General features: G+C 36.8%; 1 protein-coding gene across 4 annotated transcripts in view; it reads right to left on the bottom strand.

The window, feature by feature from the left end:
• The window catches only part of metap1d.L (methionyl aminopeptidase type 1D (mitochondrial) L homeolog), a 97,801-nt gene that overhangs the window by 52,094 nt on the left and 20,714 nt on the right, over positions 1-24,993 (bottom strand). For 3 of the 4 annotated variants that reach the window (XM_018235902.2, XM_018235904.2, XM_018235903.2), the window contains exons 2-4: positions 5,464-5,633; positions 2,167-2,316; positions 1,726-1,874 (exon numbers count right to left, since the gene is read on the bottom strand). In XM_018235902.2, coding sequence (XP_018091391.1) covers positions 1,726-1,874; positions 2,167-2,316; positions 5,464-5,633 — 469 coding nt within the window. Of the gene's footprint in view, positions 1-1,725; positions 1,875-2,166; positions 2,317-5,463; positions 5,634-24,993 lie in introns of those variants that run through there. The other variant, XM_018235905.2, reaches the window with a different exon arrangement.

Below are 24,993 nucleotides of genomic sequence, written 5' to 3'. Positions count from 1 at the left end.
ACTGAACTGTTCCTTTAAGCTCCCTTAGGACAGAGACTAATGTGACCAATAATCCATCTATGTAAGCTACTTTGCAAATGCGTTAGCCCAATATAAATAAGGGATAATAGTAAATTATAATGTCAATAGAAAATACCACCTGCAAATTCTAAAACTGAGCTCAAGCTACTAGCTTTTATTAGCTAAAGAACAAGCTGGCAGAGGATGTTGGGAAATTATGTTTCCAAAAAGCTAGAATGCTGAGAACCTGTCATAGAGCTCTACACTCTTTTTGTGATTCTGTACATTATATTAATGATGGTTTAATTTCTTGGGTGCGATATATTCAGAATGCTGCATCATTTGCTGTATACCAAGGTCTGTCTCCCTCCAGTGGTTATAGGACAATGAATCCCATCACAGTTGAAGGTTGGTATTGCAGCCTAATGACAGCTATGGGAGCACAGGTACCAGTTGCCTAAGTATTGTTTGTTAGACAGACCTCCTGTATGCATTAATAAGCACTGGGCCTGACACATTTGCTCTTAAGCTCCCCATAGACGCAAAGATTTTTCTTGCCGAATGACCGATTTTAGCAAAGTCCGACCAATCCTTCGAAATTATCGTGCGGTTAATGGGATTCAAATGATCGTACATCTTACGTTTTTTCGGCCGACATCTGTCAGAAAATTGATCAGCCAGGTTAAAAAATCTTTATCGGTCCCAGTGCAATCTATCTATGTCTGCAGGGCCAAGCAGGCAGCTAGCCTTCAGTTTTCCTGGCAATATCGCCTGAAATGGTCTTTTTAGTTGATGGACACATCATAAATTAAACGATTGTTCCAAAAAATTGTTTCTATCACGATAATGATTGGATCTTTTAAAAATCTTTACATCTAAGGCCAGCTTTAAGGAAGAGTGAGAGTTGTTTAACGTCTGAGTCAATCCTAACAAATACATGAAGGAATAGTTTTATACAATCAGCACATTCGACCTTAAAGAAAATGCTGGCTGTTCTTCAAATTTTCTTTTGTGTCTTTTTTTATAAAATTGTCATACATTATAAAATTGTGTACATAAACCGGCATGGAATCCCCCAGAAAACATAAGCTACTAATGAAGTGTATTCTCATTTATTGAATTTCCCTATGTATATGAAATATTTTTGTCAAACTTTTAACTATATTGAGGGATGTCGGAAGACTTGCAAAAATACAGAATGTGCAGGTACTGTATGTAGGCTGAATGCTGGAAACTTCTGGATACATAATAATTACAAATCTGAGGACTGAAAGCTATGAGCCATTCTGGCACATCAAATATAATGCACCAGAATGGCCAAGAGCATAAATATACTTTATGAATGCATAATATTTGTATGTGGAAATCAATATCAAATGCTCCACCAAAGATTTAGCCGATACCAGAACTGCATATGCAAATTTCAAAAAAATCAAAACAATTGCATCCCTTGTGAAGAAAAATTTCTTGCATTCTGTTGTCAGCCAAAATCCCAATCTTAAATATATGTCTGTGGATTTGGCTGAATGCCAAAACACAAACTGGATTTCCCTATTTAATTGTGATACAAGATGCAATTTTTTACTATTAGTCCACAAATTCTGCTTTGGTTGTCCCCAAGAAAATTTAGAGCAGAACTGCTATTAATTGCATGGTTTGGCCCTTTTTTCAGTTAAAATTACATAATAACTGCAGGTTATGAAAGCAGTAAACATAGATTTATACCTGTCAGGGATTCCATGGCACACCACATTGTTTACCGATGTGCACACAGATTTGGGGAATCCTCCATAACCTAGTGGAGAAGGATATGCATTCCAACTGATGATGTTCTCATGAACAAGTGCATCTATTTCTTCAGTTGTCATGCCAACCTACAGCAGGAAGGAACAATAAACCATTACTATAGAATCAGTGGAGGGTATGAGCCATGAGTGCTGTTCAATGTGAGATTCAATCATGTTGGCTTGATTGCAATCTACTGTGGGTAATTTGGTAACAAAATAACTGCCACTTAATTATCATATTATTTTGTTATGACACATGAACCATAGAAAATATTAATGGTTAGATAGTTTACTTACTAGTTATGCAAAAAATCTTCAGTTTGATTTGTAACAAAACAACAGCGACTCAAGCTGGGAATTTATACAGAGAGAATTTTACCTTTAAACTCTTTCCAGCCATAAGTAAAATATGACGGGCTAGTTGACAAGCCTGACGAAGCCCTTGAATCTGATCTTCGTCCTTAATTTCAATGTAGTCTCCCCAGTCAGGCACAATGCCTGTCGTCACATAGTCTGGCTTCATTATGTGCTTGAAGGAAAAGGATTGGAAAAGAAGATCAGAAAAAGGAGCATGACAATGGGATCATTTTTTCAGATAGTTCTTTTTGCTCCATGGCATTTTGCCCTTTGAGTTCTATGAGCGACCTTCATAAGTCACCAGGAAAAACCCCTGAAGGCTCATTCAGTATCCTTTCCAGGGCCCTTCTGAACTTAACATATCCTCTTAGAAATAACTTAATATCCTTTTAACAACATACCAGCAAAAGAGAAAAAAAACTGATCGGCTAGGACAATTAGTTGAAAAACAAAAAAAAGATATTCCTCAATAGAATGTACAGATGAGATGGACAGAATAAGGGACCTTCCAATAAGTAATGACTAAAAAATACATTTAATTGTACACATAAATAATATAGAAACAAATAAGCACTGCACACTTCTCAGAGAGTATGATAGAGCTGATTTGCAGCAACTATATCCTGTTAGGGTTAGTCCACACGAGGAGATTTGGGGAGATTTTGCCGCCTGGCGGTGCTTCGTTTTCCGAAGTTGTCCAAAGATTCCTCGTGAGGCAACTTCGGAAACGAAGTGCCGCGTGTGCTTTAGCACAGGCGACTTTTCATCATAGCGGATGGGAAGACACGTGAAGGCAGTTTGGGGAGATTGTCACCCAGAAGAAGAGGCGATTAGTCGCCAGGCGACAAAATCTCCCCGAATCTCCTAGTGTGGACTAACCCTTACTGCTTTAGATGTTTGCAGTGATAAATCTGATCAACACACAGATAGTAGTTAGCTGGCAAAGCGGCTTATCCATTGTTTGGAAATGGAAAATAATTTTTCTAGAAAAATAGTAATAGTTATAGTAATAGTTTGACACTTCTAAAACAACCCAATTTATTAATAATAATAATTGCCTACGTTTTCCTTAGATTGTTTGGGGATGTTGTACACATGACACAAGGGGTCATGGGGGAGGAATACATTTTGAGCATGCACACTTTCGTCAAGGAGACACAGGATGTGAAGCATACATGACCAACATGGCCGCAAAGTCCATAACGGGGAATAACTTCAATGTCATGGTAAAGTTATGTAAACCAAATTGGATCTGTAAACTATAGCTGTTCAGGAGGGGGGGAATCCAAGCAACAGTTTAGAATAGGTATTGAAAATTACCTTTCCTTCTCCTTTAAGCACTAAGGTATATCTATATTGTCAAGATTTGAGCACAGATGTGAACCTTGCAGTTTCCATAACAATCATTGTTTAAAATACATTTTGTAAGGCATATCAAATGCATATAAAAGGTGAGAGACTAAAACAATTACTCCACAAAAGCTCTACTTTTTTTTAATACACCACAAGCAATTTGTTTGGATTAAGCTATTTTCTTATCACTGTACTTAATCCAAACATTATTACAAGCCTTCCATTAATTTCAATACACTTTGCCACCTGTGTTTAATATACATAATCTATTATTTCTTCCCAAGATGAATAAAGGAATTGACAAATTGTCTTGTAATTAGGGATGCACCGAATACAGGATTCCTTCTGCCTGGCCGAACCGAATCCGAATCCTAATTTGCATATGCAAATTAGGGCAGGGAGGAAAATCACGTTACTTTTTGTCACAAAACAAGGAAGTAAAAAATGTTTTCCTCTTCCCACACCTAATTTGCATATGCAAATTACAATTCAGATTCGGTTCGGTATTCGGCGAATCTTTCGCAAAGGATTCGGGGGTTCGGCCGAATCCAAAATAGTGGATTCGGTGCATCCCTACTTGTAATGTGTATTTTTTGGTTAAGCTTGCATTGGATCTGGTCATAAATAAAGAAAAATAAAAACAGTTGAGCATAAAATATTGTTCTATATAAATACATATTTAACCATTTGTTTTCTTCCTATGACACCTGTAGCTCCAGACTGTCAACCTGGAAACTTTGGCAAATGCCAGAGTTGGTGCTGTTAGCTGCCTTGGACCTTTGCCTACTTGTAATGCCAGGGTCTTTTTTATAATTCCCAGTCCAGATATGTAACTTGGATTTGTTAAGCTTCTGAGCTTAGAAAGCTTCTAGAACAGGGCCAGCCAATGTTTTACATTCTCTGAAGGCAGAGGATCCGCTACCCTGCTGCACCCCTAGTCTTTTGAACTGCAGGCATAACACTCTATATACAGTATCATTGTTTTAAAATCAGACACAATCAAGTAAATCTAAATCAATGGGGAAAAGATATGACTAGGTTGGAGTACTGTACCTTGATATAAAAGTCACCCAGTGAGGTGCCTGATGCTGAAACGGATTTTAGCCTGCCAAGGGGCCAATGATTTATTACAAAAACACAAAGCAGTTGTACACTGGTTTACACCAATTATTTACCATGGTATTATCTCGGTGCCTTTCCCTGGAGCTATTTGAGACTCTGGGCTGTTATGAATGCCTCTGTGGTGCAACAGACACCAGACTAGCAAACAAGGAGTGTGAAGCTACATAAGATACATGTAAACTGGCCTTTTCTCCACTTCCAACACATCTAAAGAAGTTCTAACTTCTAGAAACAGAATGCAACTTTTCCAAACTAATTTTGCTCTTACTGTTGTGCCTCTTACGCACAGCTCCTGCAACCTGCAGTGTGCATAACGATGTATTATTTTGAGCTGGCTGCTTTTTCGGCTCTGGAAGATGGTATTAGCAATAATAAAAATTTATTACAGTACTTTGTAGTTTCCTTTAATGGAAACCACATCAGATTCACAACAGTAAGTCTAATAGTAAAAGAACAAGGTGGATAGAAAACATAGAAAAAAAACAAAATGTGAAAAAAAGAATTATTTACTCTTATAATTTAGCAACATTACAGAACACTGTGATTTCACGGCAGCGTCTCTGAAGCGGATGCCCTCCCCCTGAGCATTCATTATTAGCTAGATTGCCTGTAACCATATAACAGGCAGCTTTGCTCACCTATACACTGATTACCTATTTTTCATGACATTGTGTGCCTGGATGCTGGGAACATGCAAGCCTGTCGTTAAGGATTTAAATCCCAGACCAGGTAACAACACCAGGAGTTTAGCTCCTGGCTGTCAGTAGATGAATATACTTGATCAGCAGTGCAGTCAACCTTTTTATTGACTGGGAAAAGAATCAGATAACAGAAACTACAGTACCTCAGGAACTGGGTGAGCCGGGGAAACTGTACCTGGCCAAACTATATCATAAGCAGCACTTCTTTGTTTCCGGAAAAAGAAATATCTTCTTTGTTGAATGTTTAACTGCCTGTGTAAGTAGATATGATTGACTGCTAAAGGGAAAACTCTTTGACAGCCAGTCACAGAACCTGTAAGGGGAAACATGAAAAGAAAAATATTAGTTAATGTATCCTCTCATTTCTCAGACATCTTCAAGTCATCAACGGTTTAAAGCAGTTATTATTCATTAACAGGACTTTCAATGCAAGGGGAACGCTGAGTTGTGTGCCTTTCTGAACATTTATTTTGTTCAGAGCACTATGGACTAAGAAAGATCTAGTGACAGTTGGCATATGGTTCCAATAAAATTGTGTGACTTTCAGTAGGTGTTTGGTGGGACAACAACCAGTATCAACCAGTATCCATGGACTATTGATATTAGTTTGTTCAATAACTGGGCACGAAATTGTCAGCCCAAAAAAGTGGGGGGGGGGGGGAAAGATGGCCAAACTAGGCTTGGCCTCTCACACAGTATCTATACATTAAGGTACAGTTTGGCCTCATACAATATCCATACATTAAGGTTTGGGTTTGATCGGTTGATACTTTGCACGGTCAACCCATACGGCGGTCTTTATACAGATTAATTGTTATGCTATGAATCAAAGGCAGTGAGATGGTTGTATTACACATTGTATATTCTTAAATGGTTCATATAGTGCAACGGTAGATCATTTCTCCTTAATGGACTGATAACATGGTATGCCTCATTGACCTGAATATTCCAATCTTGCTGTGTTTTAAGCACCTCTCTTCACAAACTCTAAGTAACAGACTTTGAGAAGACACAGAATTAGAGACACTATTCATATGTACTATTCACAGAAATGACCTGCTGCTGTACGCAGGTATAGCAAGAAATAATAATCAGCGTTTAAGAAATAAATATCGGAATCCTGACAAGATCGCGTTATATGATTTTGTTCTTCCAAAGGGGCTTTAGATGCGCTCGTATGAACTCATTCAGTGGCCCCTGATAAAGCTTCCTGTGCTTAAGTCTACAAAAAAAGTCATGGAGATAAACATTGCTTGCCAGCATAATGGTAATCTTTTCATAAGAGTGAAGAGTTCTTGAAAAATCTTTTAGTATAATATGTGCTCACGCATTTCACTTTTCATGGAGCAAAGAACGCCTCGCTGTTCATTTCTTTTTCTACCTGAGCAAATGGATTTAAGGGGACCAATCAAACAAAATCACCCTAGTGCATACATGTTCATTCTTGAAATCCCCACACAATGCATGGGTGTGCATAACATTTTCTATTAAAAAAAAAACAAAGAAACATGAGGATATTTAAAGATTACAATGCTTTTGAAGTACTCAACAGCACATTACTGCAACAAGCAACTAAAGAGTTACAAAGTATTCAGAGCCATTGTATAAAAAATGTTGTTAGTTGGTGCATTTTTGATTTCCTACCCTGAGAAATTGCATAAGAATGGAAAAATTTGTTTTTTACATAACTTAGTGAATGGGATGGGAGTGTCAAGCAGATAACAGGGAAAGTGTTAAATTACAATTGAATAAAAGGACTTGGCAAAGTCCACTGCATTGAATGGACATATATGTTTCATATATTATGCGTTATGTGTTTTATGCACAAATTTACTACACCAAAGCAGTATTCAGGCAAATTTTCAGCTGCAGCTTCACAGGCACTTCTCTGTTACCCTGTTCAGTTTCTAAAAAGGCACCCAGCCCTTTCTTGAAACTATCTAATGTATCTGCCAGTACAACCACTTCATGGAAAGAATCCCATAACTTCACTGTTAAAAAAAAATACTTTAACAAAATCCTTTAAACACATCTTAAAGGTAATGTTCACTTTCATATACCATGTACTCTTTATTGTATATAGTTCCTAGTACAGCACAAGCAAGGTTCAGAATCAAAATGAACATTAAATCTAGTCATAAAATATGACTATGAACGGAAAGCCCCATACTACAAAAAGAATTGGGTAACACAAAACCACTCACTTCAGTGCTAACAAAAAAGCTAACACATTCACAAACTCATGTTCAGATGACATGTGGGACAATACATCAACAATCCAATGATTTCAATATATTAACCTGTGCAGTATGGTGGCTCAGTGGTATCTTATTTGCCTGTCAAGCTGAGCTGTTTCCTAAACTGGGCACTCTACTTATGAAGTGTGTAGATTTTCTGGTATGTCCAACACCTCAAAAAAAGCCAGATAACTGGCTGCTGATGAAACTGACACTAGCATGAACGTAAAATGGATTTTGGTACCATGGAGACAGAATCAATGTGAAATATGAACAATCTCTGTAAAAGTTCTGGTGTAATATTTATATTAATTAAATCTTTGGTATTTGACTTAGTGTAAAACAAAATAAAATAATCTTCACATTTGCAGACAGAAATTTTGGAGCAATTATAACACCTGAGGTTTGCTTGACAACTTGCTTGACAAATGGTGGCTTGAAACTTTGATATATGGGAGTCAACGACCAATATATTTTCATATATATTTTAATATTCTGATTCTATGAGCATATTTAATTATGCTATGGATCTAAACAACATTAATCCCTTAGGTCATAACGACCCAACCATCAATTTAACTGTAAACATGACATATTTCATATGCTCCCTACAAGATCTTTTGAGCTTTTGCCTGTTTTTCCTCAAGCTCTCACATTTACAGTGATTCTAGTATTGAAGAAAATTGAGTGTATTTAAATGCATTCCTGTTGTGGCACACTACAGAATACTGGTAGTTTTGTAAAAAGTTTAGACATGGAAATTGCAACGTGAAACGATCATGAATAAGTCTATTCTTCTACCGAGAAGTTTCTGTGACATCATACACACAACAAGAGTGGTTTTCATGTCTGGCATTTGTACTGTCAATATAATGTACTTGATGTATATGTGTGTGTCATTACTTTCTGAAAGCCCTTCATCCAAGCTCTGTCCAAACCATATTACTTTGAAGCTTTTCTTTAGCACAGCTCTTCAAATATTCCCATTTTTAGATAAGATCATTTTAACGTCGCTATAATGAGATTATTTATTTTTTGGTCAAAAGGATAAATAGGAAACACCCACATGAGCAGATGCATGGAATGGGATGTCACTGTCGCTTGAACTCATCCTTCATTAAGAAGAATGGTCTCAATTTAATAGTATCCAATGTTTTAGAGCACAGGGTCAGGCACACAAAAGGAAGTGTGCAGGCGCTGAAAGGATATGGAGGTGGAGGAAGGACAAACAGAGGGAAATTTAAAAAATATAGGAAAAATATTAAAAATGGCAAGAATATCTAGCTTGATGGAATTTATACTAGTGTTTATGAAAAATAAAAAATGAAGGCCAATTACAAATTGTCTTTAAATTCTGTCTATACTGTACTAAAATGTAATTATAAGGTACACTACACCTTTAAAATGATAAAGGAAAATAATTTTCTGAGATGGCTCAGGCCAAAAGCAGGCAATAAATGTACGGCAAGCACAAAGTGTGCTTCAAAGGCAAACAAAAGCCAGTTTATTCTATTGAAAGACACTGATTACATCAAAGAAATGTTTGTAGGTGACCTACAGATGAAGCCACTTGGATTTGTGAGATAAATGCGTCATGACTCATGGTTAATTGAAGAAACTGCGTTATCTAAAGTCATCTTAACTCATTTAATGCATTTAACCTTTCCATTAGCATACCAAAGCACCATTGTGAACAATGGTGAATGCTTTAATTAGATGGGATGTTGTGACTCAGTTTTCTGTGTTAAATGAGATAAATGGGATATCTGTGTTTAGTTATTCTGTGTCAAACAGACAAACCAAAGTGGCTGCATCTGTATACCTGTTTCATCTGCTTGTTTAGGATAGTCTATGTCTTTAAGCAATTGTAATCATCATCTAACATGCTAGAGCTTTTAAAGATCATTGAAAGGATAGTGTCACGAGCAGCAAAATTATCAGCTCAAGAGAGAACAACAGCCCATTCATATTGGAAAGGTTGTACTCCAGTGCCATCACCCAGCAGTACAGCCAGGGGTTAATTGCTCAAACAGCCAAATACAATACAAAGAGCAGCGTATAATTTGGCAAACACTGGAAGGCCATACTAAAATTTCTTGCTTTCATCAATGGCTAAGGTAGAAAAAATGCAATTCATAAATGTTTTCCTTTCTGTTTTGGCAGAGAACAACAATTTGCATACATACAAGGACACAATCAGGAATGTACCAAAGGTTACACCAGCTCTTCACTAATCAATTGGATACTAAGCAGACAGAGCCAGCACCTGCCTAAGGGCCCCAAGAACGGGGCACACCTAATGGGTATTTCAGATTATTCAAAACTTGAATATTTACATCTATCTAATCTCAATTTTGCAACTGTAGTTAATTGTTGTAGTGGGGGCACAACAGCAATATGATTCCATTCCATACTCTGTGAACTCTAAGTTTGCTAGCCAGAGACAACACCTGCTCCAGCTCCCTATAGCTTTGGGCAAGTAACTATTGGTTGCCATACACTAGTATGGCAAGGTTGCAGATCATTTCTAGATTTGTCCAGTGAGGTGGAAGGCCAATTTAGGATGATTCAATCGCTGTAATATGATATTGCTGGTTCATGCAAAATTGTTGAGAGTAGACAACACACACAAGCCAGTGAAGATCTTGTCCCATATGGTCCTCCAGCTGGCCTGATTAATGTGATATTCATCAAAGTTCTCACCAAATATTGATGGGGGTAGTTGTTATTTTGGACTCAATTAAACGCGAAATAGCAGCTGACTTGGTAAGAGTAGCTGAATAAGCAAGCAATATCAACATATGCATGGCATCAGCACAGACTTTTGGAGTATTAGCTATTTTGACATCTTGAAAGTCTCTCCTGTTTATCTTTTTTATGTAATCCTACTACTAACTACTAGTTTTTTTTTCCAGCTGAGGCCTGCTATTTCATGACATACATTTTTTGCATGTAAAATATTGATTCGATTACTTTGTCACTTTAACTGCCATCTCCTACCTGTTATGCAGGGAGGTAAATCTGCAACAGATCAGTGCCAGATTCTATGATTTGCATTAATCATCAGTTGTTGATGATCATTGCTGTTATTCAGTAGAGGATTTCAGTGTGCCACAGCCCTTGGTCCTGGACAGTGGTTGTTGGATAACAACAAGATTGCAAACACATGAAACCACTGTTGAATCAACTATTCGTTCATAGTACTAAGAATATCTAGAAGATCAAATGAGTGTTGCTCTTATTGGCCACCAAGATGGGCTTCCACCTGGGACAGTAAATAACTATTCTGTCCAAATATGTCCCTAACCAACCTTCAGGCAAGACCCTTCCAGCCCTACAGGGGTCAGCTTCACAGTCTATAACCACTGGTCTAAGGGGGCAATACATGAGAGATAATGCTAGCTTCTCTTATAAGCCAGCTAAATCTATTGGATGGGCCTCATAGCTAGTGTAGTCAGGTCCACTACAAATGGATATTCACAACCAGACTTGGAGACAATCTCTAAGCAATTTGACAATATTCCTGCCAAACCCACACCTTGAATTCATACTGAGCCATATAATGTAAGAATCAGTTTGAAGATCTTCTGTATTAATAGAAAGTCTCCTAGGCAATGCTCTTGCTTGGTGCAATTACAGACTATTAATCTTAGTTTAGATGTCCATATCAAATAGGCACAACCAGGTAGTTGCATAATAATATTTCTTAGAGATACAACCACTTCATTGTACAAGAACTTTGTCTTATAATTTTAAGTGGGATGTATAGATTATACTCTATAACTATATAGCCTAGGTGTCTAGCTCCCAGTGGAGAGAACTGGGAGAAACTGTTCTAAACAAGATCTGCACATTGTAAAAATGCATGCAGGCTATTTAAGGAAAGGCTGTTACTGACAGGACCACCAGGAGAGCATCTGCACAGGTCCACCTAAACCTTTCCACTTGACCTTATTATTACTATAATAAAAAAAATAAAGCAGTTTGGTGGGCTGTTCAATGTCGGTGTTGTTCGTGGCATACAAAGTAGCATAAGATTTTGGTTTAACAAACAAATAGTGAAGGGAGAAAATGATAAAGAACCGTATTAAGGGATTAAATGAAAAAACATAATTGCTTAAACTGCAATGATAAAAATAGTACTTAGCTGAAGTAACAAAGTGAGAATGCTTGGTCCTTTCCAAATTCCCCAAAGCCCAAGATTATTGACCAGATATAAAGTTAATATTCAGAACTTTGTTCAAGCATCTTACATAAGCCCTCAATGTGGTTTGATTGAGTCTGCTCATTCTCAGCAAGCAACAACCCCACACTAGATGAAGGTTCACATAATCTCTTTCTCCAAAAATTGAAGAGCAGTGTATATATCATAACAGAAGGAATACAAAGGAAAATAATTATATCATATATACTTGTTTTATTTCTTATTTCATGGTCACAACGAGGTTGCAGACACAAAAAGACCAGTGGTGTTACTAAACGGAGAGAAATTTGCTTAGATTCATAAACACAGATGCTTCAATTAATGGACCCAGGCATTAACTTTATGGTTAGAAGATAGAAAATGGCATCTTTGTTTTATAGTTATAGAGTAAACCAGACACACAGAGCAGAGGATATAAAGCAAGAAATATGATGGGCCACTGTGGGTGTTCAGAGAAGAAGCAGATTTATAATTAGTTCAAGGTTGTGTTTCAAATTTGACTTGGGCCAAATACCAACTCTTTCACAAAAAAATTCAGCGCAATTTGCATATTTAGGCTTGTGAAGAATCAAAACATTGCATAAATTGTCACTTGCAGTTGTCCAGAAATATAAACTCGCATCACTTTACAGATACATACACACAGTAGGTGCTGCACTGGTGGAGGGGGCTGCATCCAAAAAAGGCACTGCTTTGTGCAAGATTTCATAAATATGGAGAAAGAAACAAAGGGAAAATACAGAGCAGGCTACTGTAGGTTTGAAAAAGTAGGGATCAACTATCCAGTAACCGGATATGCAAGAAAGCTCTGAATTAAGAGTCCCATAGACTCTATTTGAATTAAATAATTCCAGTTTTGAAAAAGGATTTCCTTTACCTTTTATAAGGGAGGCTTTAATTACTCTTAAAAGGTTGTGGAAGAAACATTTAAAAAACCAATATTTCCCATTAAAAAAATACCATATATAAAAATAGATTTGGCATACTAGCTACACCCCAACCACCCTCCCCTTTAAGACTTCCTGAATGGATATTAATAGATAAATGCATCCTGGACCAATAACAACATTAAATGCATGGTGTCCAGGTCTTGACAAGAGTTGACCTCCATCACCTTATTTGTCACCTCTTGCTCTCTCAGGATGCTGGCTCGCTGCCACTCTGTATCAATAACGGATGATTATGTCTTAACATGTGAAAAGCCATAGGGGAAAAAATAAATTGCCACTCTCTCATCATTTAAGCTCGGCTTCTCAGCACTGCATTTCCGGGTGTCTAATACAGCAACACATGGAGAAATTACACACATTTGTGTAAAACAGCTGGTGTGTTCTTCTTGTGCAACACTCTGCGCAGAGCTCAATTATAAAAGAAAATGTAATAAAAGCTAATGACTGTTATAAACAAATAATTACAACAGTAGCAATTGCAGTAATTTAAATATTAGCTTGTAAGTATGATTTATGCATTGCCAATAAAATGCAAAAGCAAGAAACAATAGTGTATATCAAAGGTGGGCTGGGTTACAGAGACTTGAGTTTTTAACCCATTGATGACTACAACTTGTGGCTGTCTAGATGTCGCTGAACTACAACTTCCAGAATTATTCAACAGTCAAAAGATGCTGAAGTATTTTCTCTGTTGTATCTATACAAGGTTCTAATATCCTCCCTTGGAAACCCATTTCTGAAGGCCAACATTAAATGGACTAAGATTATCCCCACCCTTGATGATGACACATGGAAGGATGCAACAGGGGGTCTATATAATTTCCTAATTTCTACAAAGGACAAGATGGTGCAATTCCTGGATTATCCACTGCACATATATTACCCCACTCAGACTCAAAGTTATGGGCAGGGGTCCACATGGTAAATGTCCCAAATGTCATCACCTAGATGCCGATTTCTTTCACTTGTTATGGTCTTATCCCGTCATACACAGATTTTGGGCCAAAGTGGTAGCCTACTTGAACAATGAAACCCTCCTCCCCGCTGCATTAACTCCTGAGGTATGTCTGCTAGGATTGGTGGACGACTTAGCACCCCTAATCAAAACCAGATACCTGCTACGAACTCTCCTCTTTTATGCAAAGAAAGAGATAGCCATTAAATGGATGAGTCCTCAACATTTCACTTTAAAACAGGGGACAAAGCTGGTAAATAGCAGTCTCCAGCTGATAAAACTAACATACCTAGCAAGACACTGTACCCAAACGTTTGAAAAGATCTGGGAACCATGGCTGGAGGCCTGCCCTGAAGAAAATCCTATAATAGAATAAATCTAAACTAGCTGGAATACCCTAGTGAGTGCTTACAGATTCCCCTACATTTTACCATTACTGTTGTAATGATATAGTCCTGCGTGACTACCTGAGGAAGATATGTTTAAACCACCTCATTTTAACGTGTACCTCTGTTTTGCTTGAATATAACCATGCTACTTTTGTGTTGATATGCGGCGGTCCTGCGAGAACAAATATGTGAAACCTTGAAATGCCTATTTTGTTAATACATGTTTAAAATGCAAAATAAAAACCTTTTAAAGAAAAAGAAAATGGATTCACCTGTTCACACTCATACAAACTGCTGAAGGGGCACCAGCACTGTGTCACTGTATGTCACACATCTTAGAGTGGTCCTGATAGGTTTCCCTGTCTCCTGCTCTGTTCTGCCTTTCCTATGCTCCCTGTGTGTGCCATACTCTGCCTTCCCTACGCTCCCTGTGTGTGCCATACTCTGCCTGCCCTACACTCCCCATTTGTGCCATACTCTGCCTGCCCTATGCTCTCTGTGTGTGCCATGCTCTGCCTGCCCTATGCTCCCTGTGTTCCATACTTTGCCTGTGTGTGCCCTGCTCTGCCTGTGGAACATAAGCCTGGAATTTGTTCTGGGGGTCTGTTAGCATTTGAAAATTAGTTAGGGGTCCCTAAGGTGTTTACTCATGTACTGGGGGGAGGTGCTGTGTTATCCAAAGGGGAGGAGGAGTTATATGGATTTAATGATTTGTCTTAATATGACTTCACTTTTTCATATATGACTGATAAGTGATATCCCTGCAGTAAGCACCAACCATTTGGTTTTTGGTGTGCTACCACCATTAATGTGGACTTGGTCTTGTGGTAAAATGGGTGTGGTTTAAAGTGGGTGTGGTTTAAAAACAGGGAGTGGTCAACACTGGCATCCATTATTGGCCCTCCCTCATGTAGGCCACAAAAATTCCGTCCCTTGGTACCGCAGAAGTTGGACAACACTGCTCTAAGTGTATAATTGATTGCACATAAACAACATATGTATTTCAGATGGCAATCCCAGTAGGAGGACAAGACTTCCTAAAGATGATGGTCTTCAGAGCTATTATACTGTAGGTTTAGCTCTTCTCTACCAGAGGACTCTTGTACCCACAAAATGGTTGAGCAGCTCTAAGATACCTAGTTGCCAGCCTTACTCTTTTTATTCTCTTTGACTAGGTGTATGTTTATAGTATCTCCATGTGTCATATTCTGCACCTGATATCAAATGAATAGTAGCTTTGAATAGTACTACCATAATTTTTAAAGATCAATCCAACTGGAACTGAACCACAGTCTATCCTGTGAAAGACAACCAACTTAAATGAAATTAATTCTTCTGCTTTTATAGTTAAATGTATTTCCTTGGCTCAAACAACAGTACATGCTCTTGCACACACCTATCAAAATAATTGTCTACCCTTCCTTACACCAAATACTAGTATACTTTTTTTTTATTGATTTTTCACTTATCTTCTTGCCTTTCTATAACCAGGTTAAGGAAAGATTTCAACATTCTGTTTCCTTTAATTACATTTGTGCCATTTGTTTTTCAGTCTAAGAGGATGTTCTTGAGCTCTTAAAAACTCTTACAATATCCTTTAAGGGACCTTGCAAGTAACTTGGGCCAAGGTATTCATTTTGACTGGTCGTCAAAACTTACAAAGTCAAAAACTTCTGTGAAATAAATGTAAGGGCTACTTGACCTCATCAGTTATACTCTTTGACAGATGTACAATAGTCTATCCCCCCCCCAAAAAATCACATTGTTACAAGTGAGAGAATGGGATTGACTGAAGTGCAGTTTACCTCAGTCCAACATATCAGTCTGAATTCAAAACTTTATTACCAAAAAGGTCACACTGCCTTTAGTTATTTCTAACATGATAGGAGTTGTTTTATTTTACTTTTTTCTTTCTTTTTCCTTGAAAAGCAACTAGGGGCTCTGTTAGCAAACTGAGTTTGGGAATTCATATTTACACAAATGTGTTGTTTCTTTACTGTTAAAGCAAACAGAACTTTGTTTTCATTCTTTTGCAGTGTTATAGACAAACAATAGAAGCTTTAACCATAGGCTATAGCAACCAATCAGCAACATAAGTAAAGTTGTAAGAAGTTGTTCAATACTGACAGTAAAAATATATTAGTGTTGCTTACACAGTAGCTCTCCAACTGTTATTAGAGTGCAACGGGCCTTTACACTTGCTTTACTTCGCAGTGAATGGCTTTTGGCTCCCTCTCCAACATTAAAAAGCTTAAAAATTAAATGCCAAACCAATTCATTCCATGGGACTTATGATGGAAGATATTGTCAGGAAAATGTCTACTGCTTTGAGGTTTGAGTCAATAGTACAAAAATAATTACTACCATATATTATAAGTAGAGTATTAAGGGTTGAATAAACATATGGGTTTTCCCCTTTTATCATGAAGTAATAAGTAAAGCATAATAAAAATTGTCTATTACCCATTTTCTTTCTGTACAAATAATAAAATAAATAAATTATGAAGGCATCAACAGTTGCATGTACCCATTCTTGATCTTCAGACAGATAAAACTTGTTATGGGGCCAGCTCTGAGGAAAAATCCTTCCTCCCTTCATTTGGCTAAAGTAAGGTGGCAAATAAAGATAATAGATTCCAAGCTAACACAGGCATCTGATAATAAAAAAACAAATAACCCTGCTAAAATACTTATCTCAAGAGTAAGTCAAATAAGCTATAGTTCTTTAGCAGAATCAGCAAATATATTTACATACAGAACACAGCAATACTTAAAATGGAAATGTAAGACTGAAGCAGATGTTACGGTGCACCAATTTAGGGCAACATTTTTCCAGAATGATAAGTAGAATTAGTCACTGAAAAATAATGTCTTTCTCTGTTGTACTATGCCACTCTGATTCATTTTAGTGTGTATGATTACATGCTGTCAAAGTAGCTAGATTAATTAGAACTATATATGTTAAAAAGTATTATCTATATGTTTTGGTCACAAAATATGGAAATATGCTTCAGTTTGTCATGACTAAGTAAATTGCCAATGCACTTTTCTCAGACAGTTCCTAGCACTTTTAATTCTGTGGCTTTTCACTGCGAAAACACTCTGAGACCAAATACTAGAAAACACTTTTATGAAGGAAGAGTAACACCAAAAAATGAAAGTTTTAAAGTAATGAAAATATCATGTACTGTTGCCCTGCACTAGTAAAACTGAAGTGCGTTTGCTTCAGAAACACTACTATAGTTCATATAAACAAGCTGCTGTGTAGAAATGGTGGAAATTGAAAAAGATAACAGATAACACCATTATGTTATACAGAGCTTATCTGCTATCTGCTGAGTAACCGGAGACTTTTCTCCTTTGAATGGCTGCCCCCATTACTACACAGCAGCTTATTTATATAAACTATAGAAGTGTTTCTAAAGTAAACAAAGCAGTTTTACCAGTGCAGGGCAATACTGCTTTATATTTTTATTACTTTATAACACTTTAATTTTTTGATGTTACTGTTCCTTTGAAGGGGCCAGCATCTTGGTGACCTATGTCTACTGAAATAAAAAAAAACATCAACATTGTATGTTGTAAATATAAAACATAGTACAGGTATGGGACCTGTTATTCAGAATGCTCGGGAGCCGGGGTTTTCCGGATAACGGATCCTTCTGTAATTTGGATCTTCATACCTTAAGTCTACTAGAAAATCATTTGAACATTAAATTAGCCCAATAGGCTGGTTTTTCTTCCAATAAGGATTATTTTATATCTAGTTTGGATTAAGTACAAGGTACTGTTTTATTATTACAGAGAAAAAGGAAATCATTTATAAAAGTTTATTTTATCCAAATAGTTCGGAACTTTCTCGATAATGGGTTTCCAGATTATGGTTCCCATGCCTGTATAATATAGTAGTAGCTAGGACTTTGATTCCTAAACTTTTTGGGGGGGGGGAGAGAAAAAACTGAGGACAGACGGTACGTTAGTTAGAATTATATATATGAGACTTATTTTCTCTTTTTTTTTTTACTCTTCAAAGACAATCTTAAATGGTCAATAAGGGTGAGATTTAGGGTAAACACATATAAGTTATTTTATTTCTGTGACTATAAAGAGATCTAGGGTAAGTTGGCTAGTGCAAAGTTTCACAGAGTCTGAATAATAAATCCTAAAGTATTCCAACAATAAAAGAGGGGTTGTTTGGAAGGATAAAATACCATACATGTGTATTGAATAACATCATGTTATTCACTATGCAAATGATTTGTTGTCCACCCTATACAGTTAGCAATCGGATATCTGAAAAATAAAAAAACAAGACAGTGATTCTCAAGACTTCTATGCAAAGCGTATAGTGTATATATTTAGAATGATTGAAAGCAGTGGAGCCAAGACCTACAAAAAAACAGTGTTGGATCACAATCTTATTCTTTCTGTCACAATATAATATGCAGCCAAGGACCTCAAGAGCATGAAACCATCATGTTAAATACTTAAGCACAGTGGCACAGAGAAAGTTCTAACTCTGGGCTTGGTCACCGCTGTTTCTCACACAGCTAGCACCAAGGGAATAAATCTCTTGCTTGCATACCATGTCTGGAAAATATCAGCCCCTGGCAAATGAAACATTCCTATTCTCTTACTACACTATCAGGAAAATGTATAAATAACAAACCATCTAAATCAAATCCAGAAGCTAGTGTCAACTATAACAAAACCCTTTTAGCAACATTTTTTTAAATACAAGACATAAAGATGGTTTTCCTGCTGCACAATTTGTCTGATTTAATCTGAAACTGGTGCTGGAAACTCTCTGATCTTTTTAATAGACAAGTCAAAAGTAATTTCTCTCACCCCAGCAGAAATGCAGTGCCACATTATCCATGGTAGATCTAAAAATAAGAGATTTTAGGCAGGTAGCAGCCAATACTGAAATGGTAAATACAACTCTTATTCTAAAGATAAAGCAAAGAGGAGTCTGGGCTATTCAAATCCCCTTCTACTTTGCCAGAACAACAAATTACATTTTATAACAGGAAATTTGGTGCAAACTGGATAAGCCCCTTTTTACCACCTTCTGCTCATCAATGCTAAATTAAACCCACACAGGTCTATCCAGTACTTTCGCTGATTACAGAGTAGCAACTGGAAAACCATTCTTACCATAGGTCAGATCTGTTATTAGTGAGGGATAAGAGTATAATTCGTCAATTTTCATGAGTTCATTGCATAATGTCTTGTGTGACCAATGAATGCATTGGGGCAGATTGCAAATAAGAATGCACAAGAAAAAACTTGGAAAGTAAAAGTTGCAAAGTTTCTACAGAAGTCAATGGTAATTGTCTCAAATACATTTTTCTTCCCATTTTATTAAAATGTTCAAGATGTTCAGCCTCATTGAATATGAATTGAACAATGTAATTTCCTATTGTGTGCAACTTTTCTTCTGTGAAAAACTCGACAACTATACTGTTCAAGTTTTTTTTTTAAATAAGCTCAAGTTGCACGCATTTTATGTGTTTTTTTCTTAAGAGGTAATTTTCCCCAGTCAAGACTCATTATTTCCCTACAATTGTTCCCTTTTGGTACATGGGGTTGTTTTCACCATACAAACATAGATAATAACATTGCACAGATAAGCACTAAGACTTGTGTAATGCTTAGCATTATATGTTGTGTAAGAACAGACAAGCAACCAAATATAAAACTACTAGACAACTATTGCTCTAATTGCTAAGGTCACACTTCAAATACAGAACTCCTTTGACACAACTGGATCTACCCCAGCCAAATGATGAAAATTACCCCCTCAAAGATTTCCTAATACGTGTGACTGAGATCTAATAAGACAGCCCAGGCTCTATCAAGCTCAGTTATAATGTTGTAGTGTGTAAAAGTTCTTAACAGTTAAATTAGCAAATATATTAGTTTCACATACTTTTGTGCAGCATACCCAAAAGTAAATAATATTATGGTTATTTTAGAGAAAATGTTTTTTTTAGAAATAAATGGAATCATGAAATGAGAAACCAAAGTTACTGGAACACACATGGTGGAGAGCAACCCTTGGTTGATGACTTTAATTTGTGAATTTTCACTCCTGAGTAACAAACCACTATAGGACTGGACATGTCCCCAATGATGATGCAATTGAATGTTAATTCAGTTGCATATGAAAAGAGATATGAGGGTTTAATTTAGTTGTAGAAGTTTGGGCTAAATGGGGAAACTTGTGTTGACAGGTCTAAAGGTTCCAATAAGAAGGCAAAACACCTACTTCTTAGATAATTTGAAAGAAAGAGATATAAAAAAAACCAGTGTATTTAGCTTAAATAAAACAGACCAACTCAGTTTGCCAGGCATGGGTATCACATAGTGATAAAGGAAAATCTTGTTTACATAGCCAACACTAGAAACATACATCACTCATGACAAATAGAAACAAGCACTCAATATGAAATTCTCAATCACTGCCAATCATGCACAGAGGGATCTACATGAACCAAACTAAGGAGTGTGAAGTGTGCAGGCCTTAAGCTAAACAATGAATTACCCGGAAAATAAATAACTAAACAAGCAATTATATGTGACTCGCAGATCCATATTTCAAATCTGAGAAGGCAGCATCCAGCAATATACAGAGGAGGAAGCGGAGTACCTCTGATGAATAATTCATTGTATTTTACAAGGGAAATAAGACTTTAAAACAATCAGTTTCTTGCTATGCAGTTTTAAGGTAAATTATCAAAGGACACTACAATGTGGCCATATAGCAATACAGCCGTGTTTTCTTTTAAGTTAAGATAAAAGAAAAAAAACACCCCCTTGGGGATTTCCTGTATTTGGGTTATTTCAGCTGAGCCTTTTTTGCCTCATATTATAATTAGCGGAAAGAAAAGTATCACAGTCCCTTGCTTTGCTGATGTACAGTAAGTCACAATATAGACGATGTGCCTATGGTCAATTAATTTTTTAAAAATAAGGGTGGTTGGTCTGTTAAAAGGGGTCTACTCTTGTGTGCATGAGGTATGTATTTGTTTATGAATCCAAAAATGTATATGTTTCCATCAAGTACACCAAAAACAGATTTGCATATTAGCAGAGGATAGTGGTGAGTTGCTTAGGAATGTAAAATATGCAGTAAAACCATATATATGGTGAATTGTGTTGCATACAAATGAACAAAATTGGTAGATTGCAAGGGGCTAGGACAATAGAATTATAGACACAATTGGGAATCCCTAAAAGTAAAAAGTAATAAAAAAAAAAAAAAGTCTTCCACCAAATGGCCCTGTAAGGATACCTGGTGGTCTAGTGGAGCAGCGAGGATGCCCGCATCTTCCTTGAAGTGGCATGCTTGCTCCTGCTCCATTCTTCTGGGTTTTATTCTTTTTATTATCGGCGCTCTTTGTGTCATCTCACTTGGCACAAAATTCAAATAATTTTGGTTTGATTTACTGTTCATATACTGTTGGCTGCCCTTAACCATTCCTGTCTGCTGCCTGAGCCAACTTTACGGACTATTTACTGACTATTCTTCTGGGTCCTGTTTATGTACTGCACTGTCCGACTGGTTATCGACCCTGGGCTGTTTCCTTGACTACACTTTGCTCTAATAACCCCATTACTCCTGTTACATGTTCCAGTTTCCTAGCCTGCCCAGAGCTCTTGTCTTGATTCTCTATCTGTAAGTCCTGGCGGCATCAAAGTAGCGAAGGGTTCCTCCCGATGTGAAACGCAGCTGTTATACGCAGAAGCGTGAGCCATGACCAGAACTTCTGTATCAGTTTTAGGTTTTGATATACCAAACTTGACAGGGCCCTCAATATCTGTGAAAACCAGAAATCTCAATGAGACTGACTTGGTCCACCACCCACCCTTGGAACCACTGAAAAGGACGTTGCACCTCCTTTTCCACATTGACTGGTTGGAGCAATGCCCTCCCCTAATTCCTTCTTGTTGGTTTGTAAAAAATATCTTTCATGCACACTTGTAAGCAGACATTGCCTTGTGTGCAGAAAGGTGGAAAGGTCGGAGTCCTAACTTAGTATTCTTTAGGCACAGTCTTGCCTCAAATACTTTGTGCAAATCCCAATATGTTGTATGCTCTGGCCTCAAAATGTGTGAGCTGCATGTATAAGCACACAGCATAGAAGGGGACACTGGGTTAGAAAAGCCATAAAAATCTTGTACATAAATAGTAAAATTACTCCCCCAATATTCTAAACACCTATCACTCAATACATGGATCCTCTTGGACATATTAGTGGACAGAACCATTGGGTTTTCCCAAAAGTGTGCTGCCGGGGATTCGGAACAGAAAAGTAGCCTTGTGATTTTTGCCATAGGACCGTTTTTCATTAACTGTTGTTTATAAATTTCAACTACTAAAGTACATTTAAATGCATACAATTAATTTGACCTGATTTAGAATAATTTATGAGGACAACACAACTGAAGTTTTAAACATAATATGTATTTCTTTTAAAAAAAACTATTTTAAAAACTGCCTGGGATAATGCCTCATAGTATATGGCACATTTACAGGGAACGCACAGGCAAGAACGAATTATAGGACAAATTCAAGAGGTGTATATTTATTTTCTTAAAGCTGGAATTACAAATCACTGTAACTCCTTATTAACTTGTAAGCAGTTAATTACTTTGGGGAAAAAAACTTATGCTTAATAAACAGGAGGTTGGAAATTCTTATTCCATGTCATTGCCTTGCAGTTCATTAGTGTCTGTTTCACAAACACTATGCTCAAATTTATATTTCTTACTACTTGACAATTACATTAGCATAGCCTAATAAATTATCCTATGATTAACGCTGATGTCCTCTACTTTACCTTATAATCTGAAAGAGTACAACACAGCTTTGTAGTTCACTGATTCCTCTGCTTACAATACAACGAACTGTGTGTTTCATTATGTAAATTAGCAGTGAATTTGACATGATTAAAATGGGTCAAAAGTACTTTCCTATTAATCATTTTGAAAGCCTAGGCAGGAAAAAAACAAAACAGACAAAAAACTAAATAAACAAGGGGTGGAGAATGTTTCAAGCATAAAGGGAATCCAACAAACTTAATACATTTGCTAACATTAAAAAATAAATAAATACATATATATACATACACATATATATATATATATATATAAATATATATATATATATATATATATAAATATATATATATATATATATATATATATATATATATATATATATATGTGTGTGTATAATTGTTTTAAATGCACAACCCTGCAACATGTAACTGTAATGCATATAGGGTTAGTGGTAGTAAAGTTTCGTGAATGTATTTTATTTCATACAAACTCAATGGTGGGGCCTGTCACCCCCCAGTGATTAGGATTGCTAACTTTGGAGGCTCCTCTTCACTGAAAAACTAACTGGCCCAGGGTACCTGCATCTGCACTATAATATACTTTCAGATTTTTACTTCACAGGTATGGGAACTATTATCTGGAATTCTTGGGGTTTTCCAGATAAGGGTTCTTTTTTTTATTATTATTCTGATAACTATACGTTAAGTCTACTAAAAAAAAATATTAAATATTAAATATTAAATAAACCCAATAGGATTATTCTATGAACAAGATTTTACTTTCAGTTATACAGTTTAGTTTCAACAAAACCAGATGGGACTTATCCTCCAATAGTATGGGCCCAATTATTTGCAAAATACACACATAATCGTATTAAGGAGTAAAGATAAAAGGCAATATTTATTTAACTACCATGCCACAGATACTTAAAACCATTTAAAATAAATAAAAAACAGCGCTGCGCTGGGTTCAGGGATCCCTTTAACCCCAAATAACCACTTATAAAGAGGACTCCTCTATGTAGGATTTGGTGGAAATTTGATTATGTCTAGGTGGCTCAACAGCCAGTATTCCAATCAAGCGTTAGTAGATACACATGTAAATCCAATTGTTCATGTGAGGGAACGAAAGTGCATCCTTATAATTCACATCCGCAAGATATTGCAGAGAAGAAAATCCTGGTTATATAACACTGAATAGCGTGCTGCAGCTTAGTGAAGGTTACTATCTCCCGCGGGTACAATAGTCCCCGTGATGGTTTGCGGTGCAAAGCCAGTATATCAGGTTTAATGTCTTTGCGGGTAACTGGATTTGCCAATGTCTACTGTCCCATCCATATATTTACAGCCGCCTATTGCTCTCAGTGGCCAGCTGAGAGGTTGCGGCTTCGTGATACTGCGATCACTGACAGTCACCGTATTGTGCCAGCCCAGGTGTAACAGTTATCCCGGCTATCACCAGACCCGAAAATAAAGGTATACAGACCACGTGTCTTTGAGAGTTTTTCACCCGATAATTTCCGCGTTCCATCAACTGGCAGGAGATCTTCTGTCTGCGCACTTAAGTTCCCAAAATAGGGGAGCAGGGTATCCCAAACGACTCAGTGTCAGCGCTGTGCCTCGACAGCTGTTTCGCCACTCAACGTGGCTTTGTCAAGAGACCGAAAGGGTGGATATGACGTCGTTTTATCTTTGCCATCACATGTTCAAAGTGGGTGGTCTTTTGTGTAAGCCGCTTCCCACACATAAGAAGGATATAGTAATATCAATATGAACAATTGTATCATTTTCACTTCCCATAATCGTGGTTATGTAACCCTTTGGTATTATCTCAGTAGAATATATTTAAAGGATCAACCAAATAGGTATCAAATGAGAAGAGAGGACTCGCGGCTTCACTTTTGCTGTGATGGAAACATCAATATCAACTTGTGGCATGGTTACACAATACTATATTTCAAAAATTTGTAAGATTAATCACTATTGCTTATTTTTAACTATCATCCCATTTAATCGATATATAATTATAAACTTATATCAGAATAAGAAATAAGAGAGAAAAAGAGAAAAAAATGAAAAGAAAATCAAAAGG

This window comes from Xenopus laevis, chromosome 9_10L, assembly GCF_017654675.1.
Source record: "Xenopus laevis strain J_2021 chromosome 9_10L, Xenopus_laevis_v10.1, whole genome shotgun sequence".
NCBI lineage: Eukaryota > Metazoa > Chordata > Amphibia > Anura > Pipidae > Xenopus > Xenopus laevis.
The sequence above is the reverse complement of the archived record's forward strand: the minus strand, read 5'-3'. Positions and strand labels throughout refer to the sequence as shown.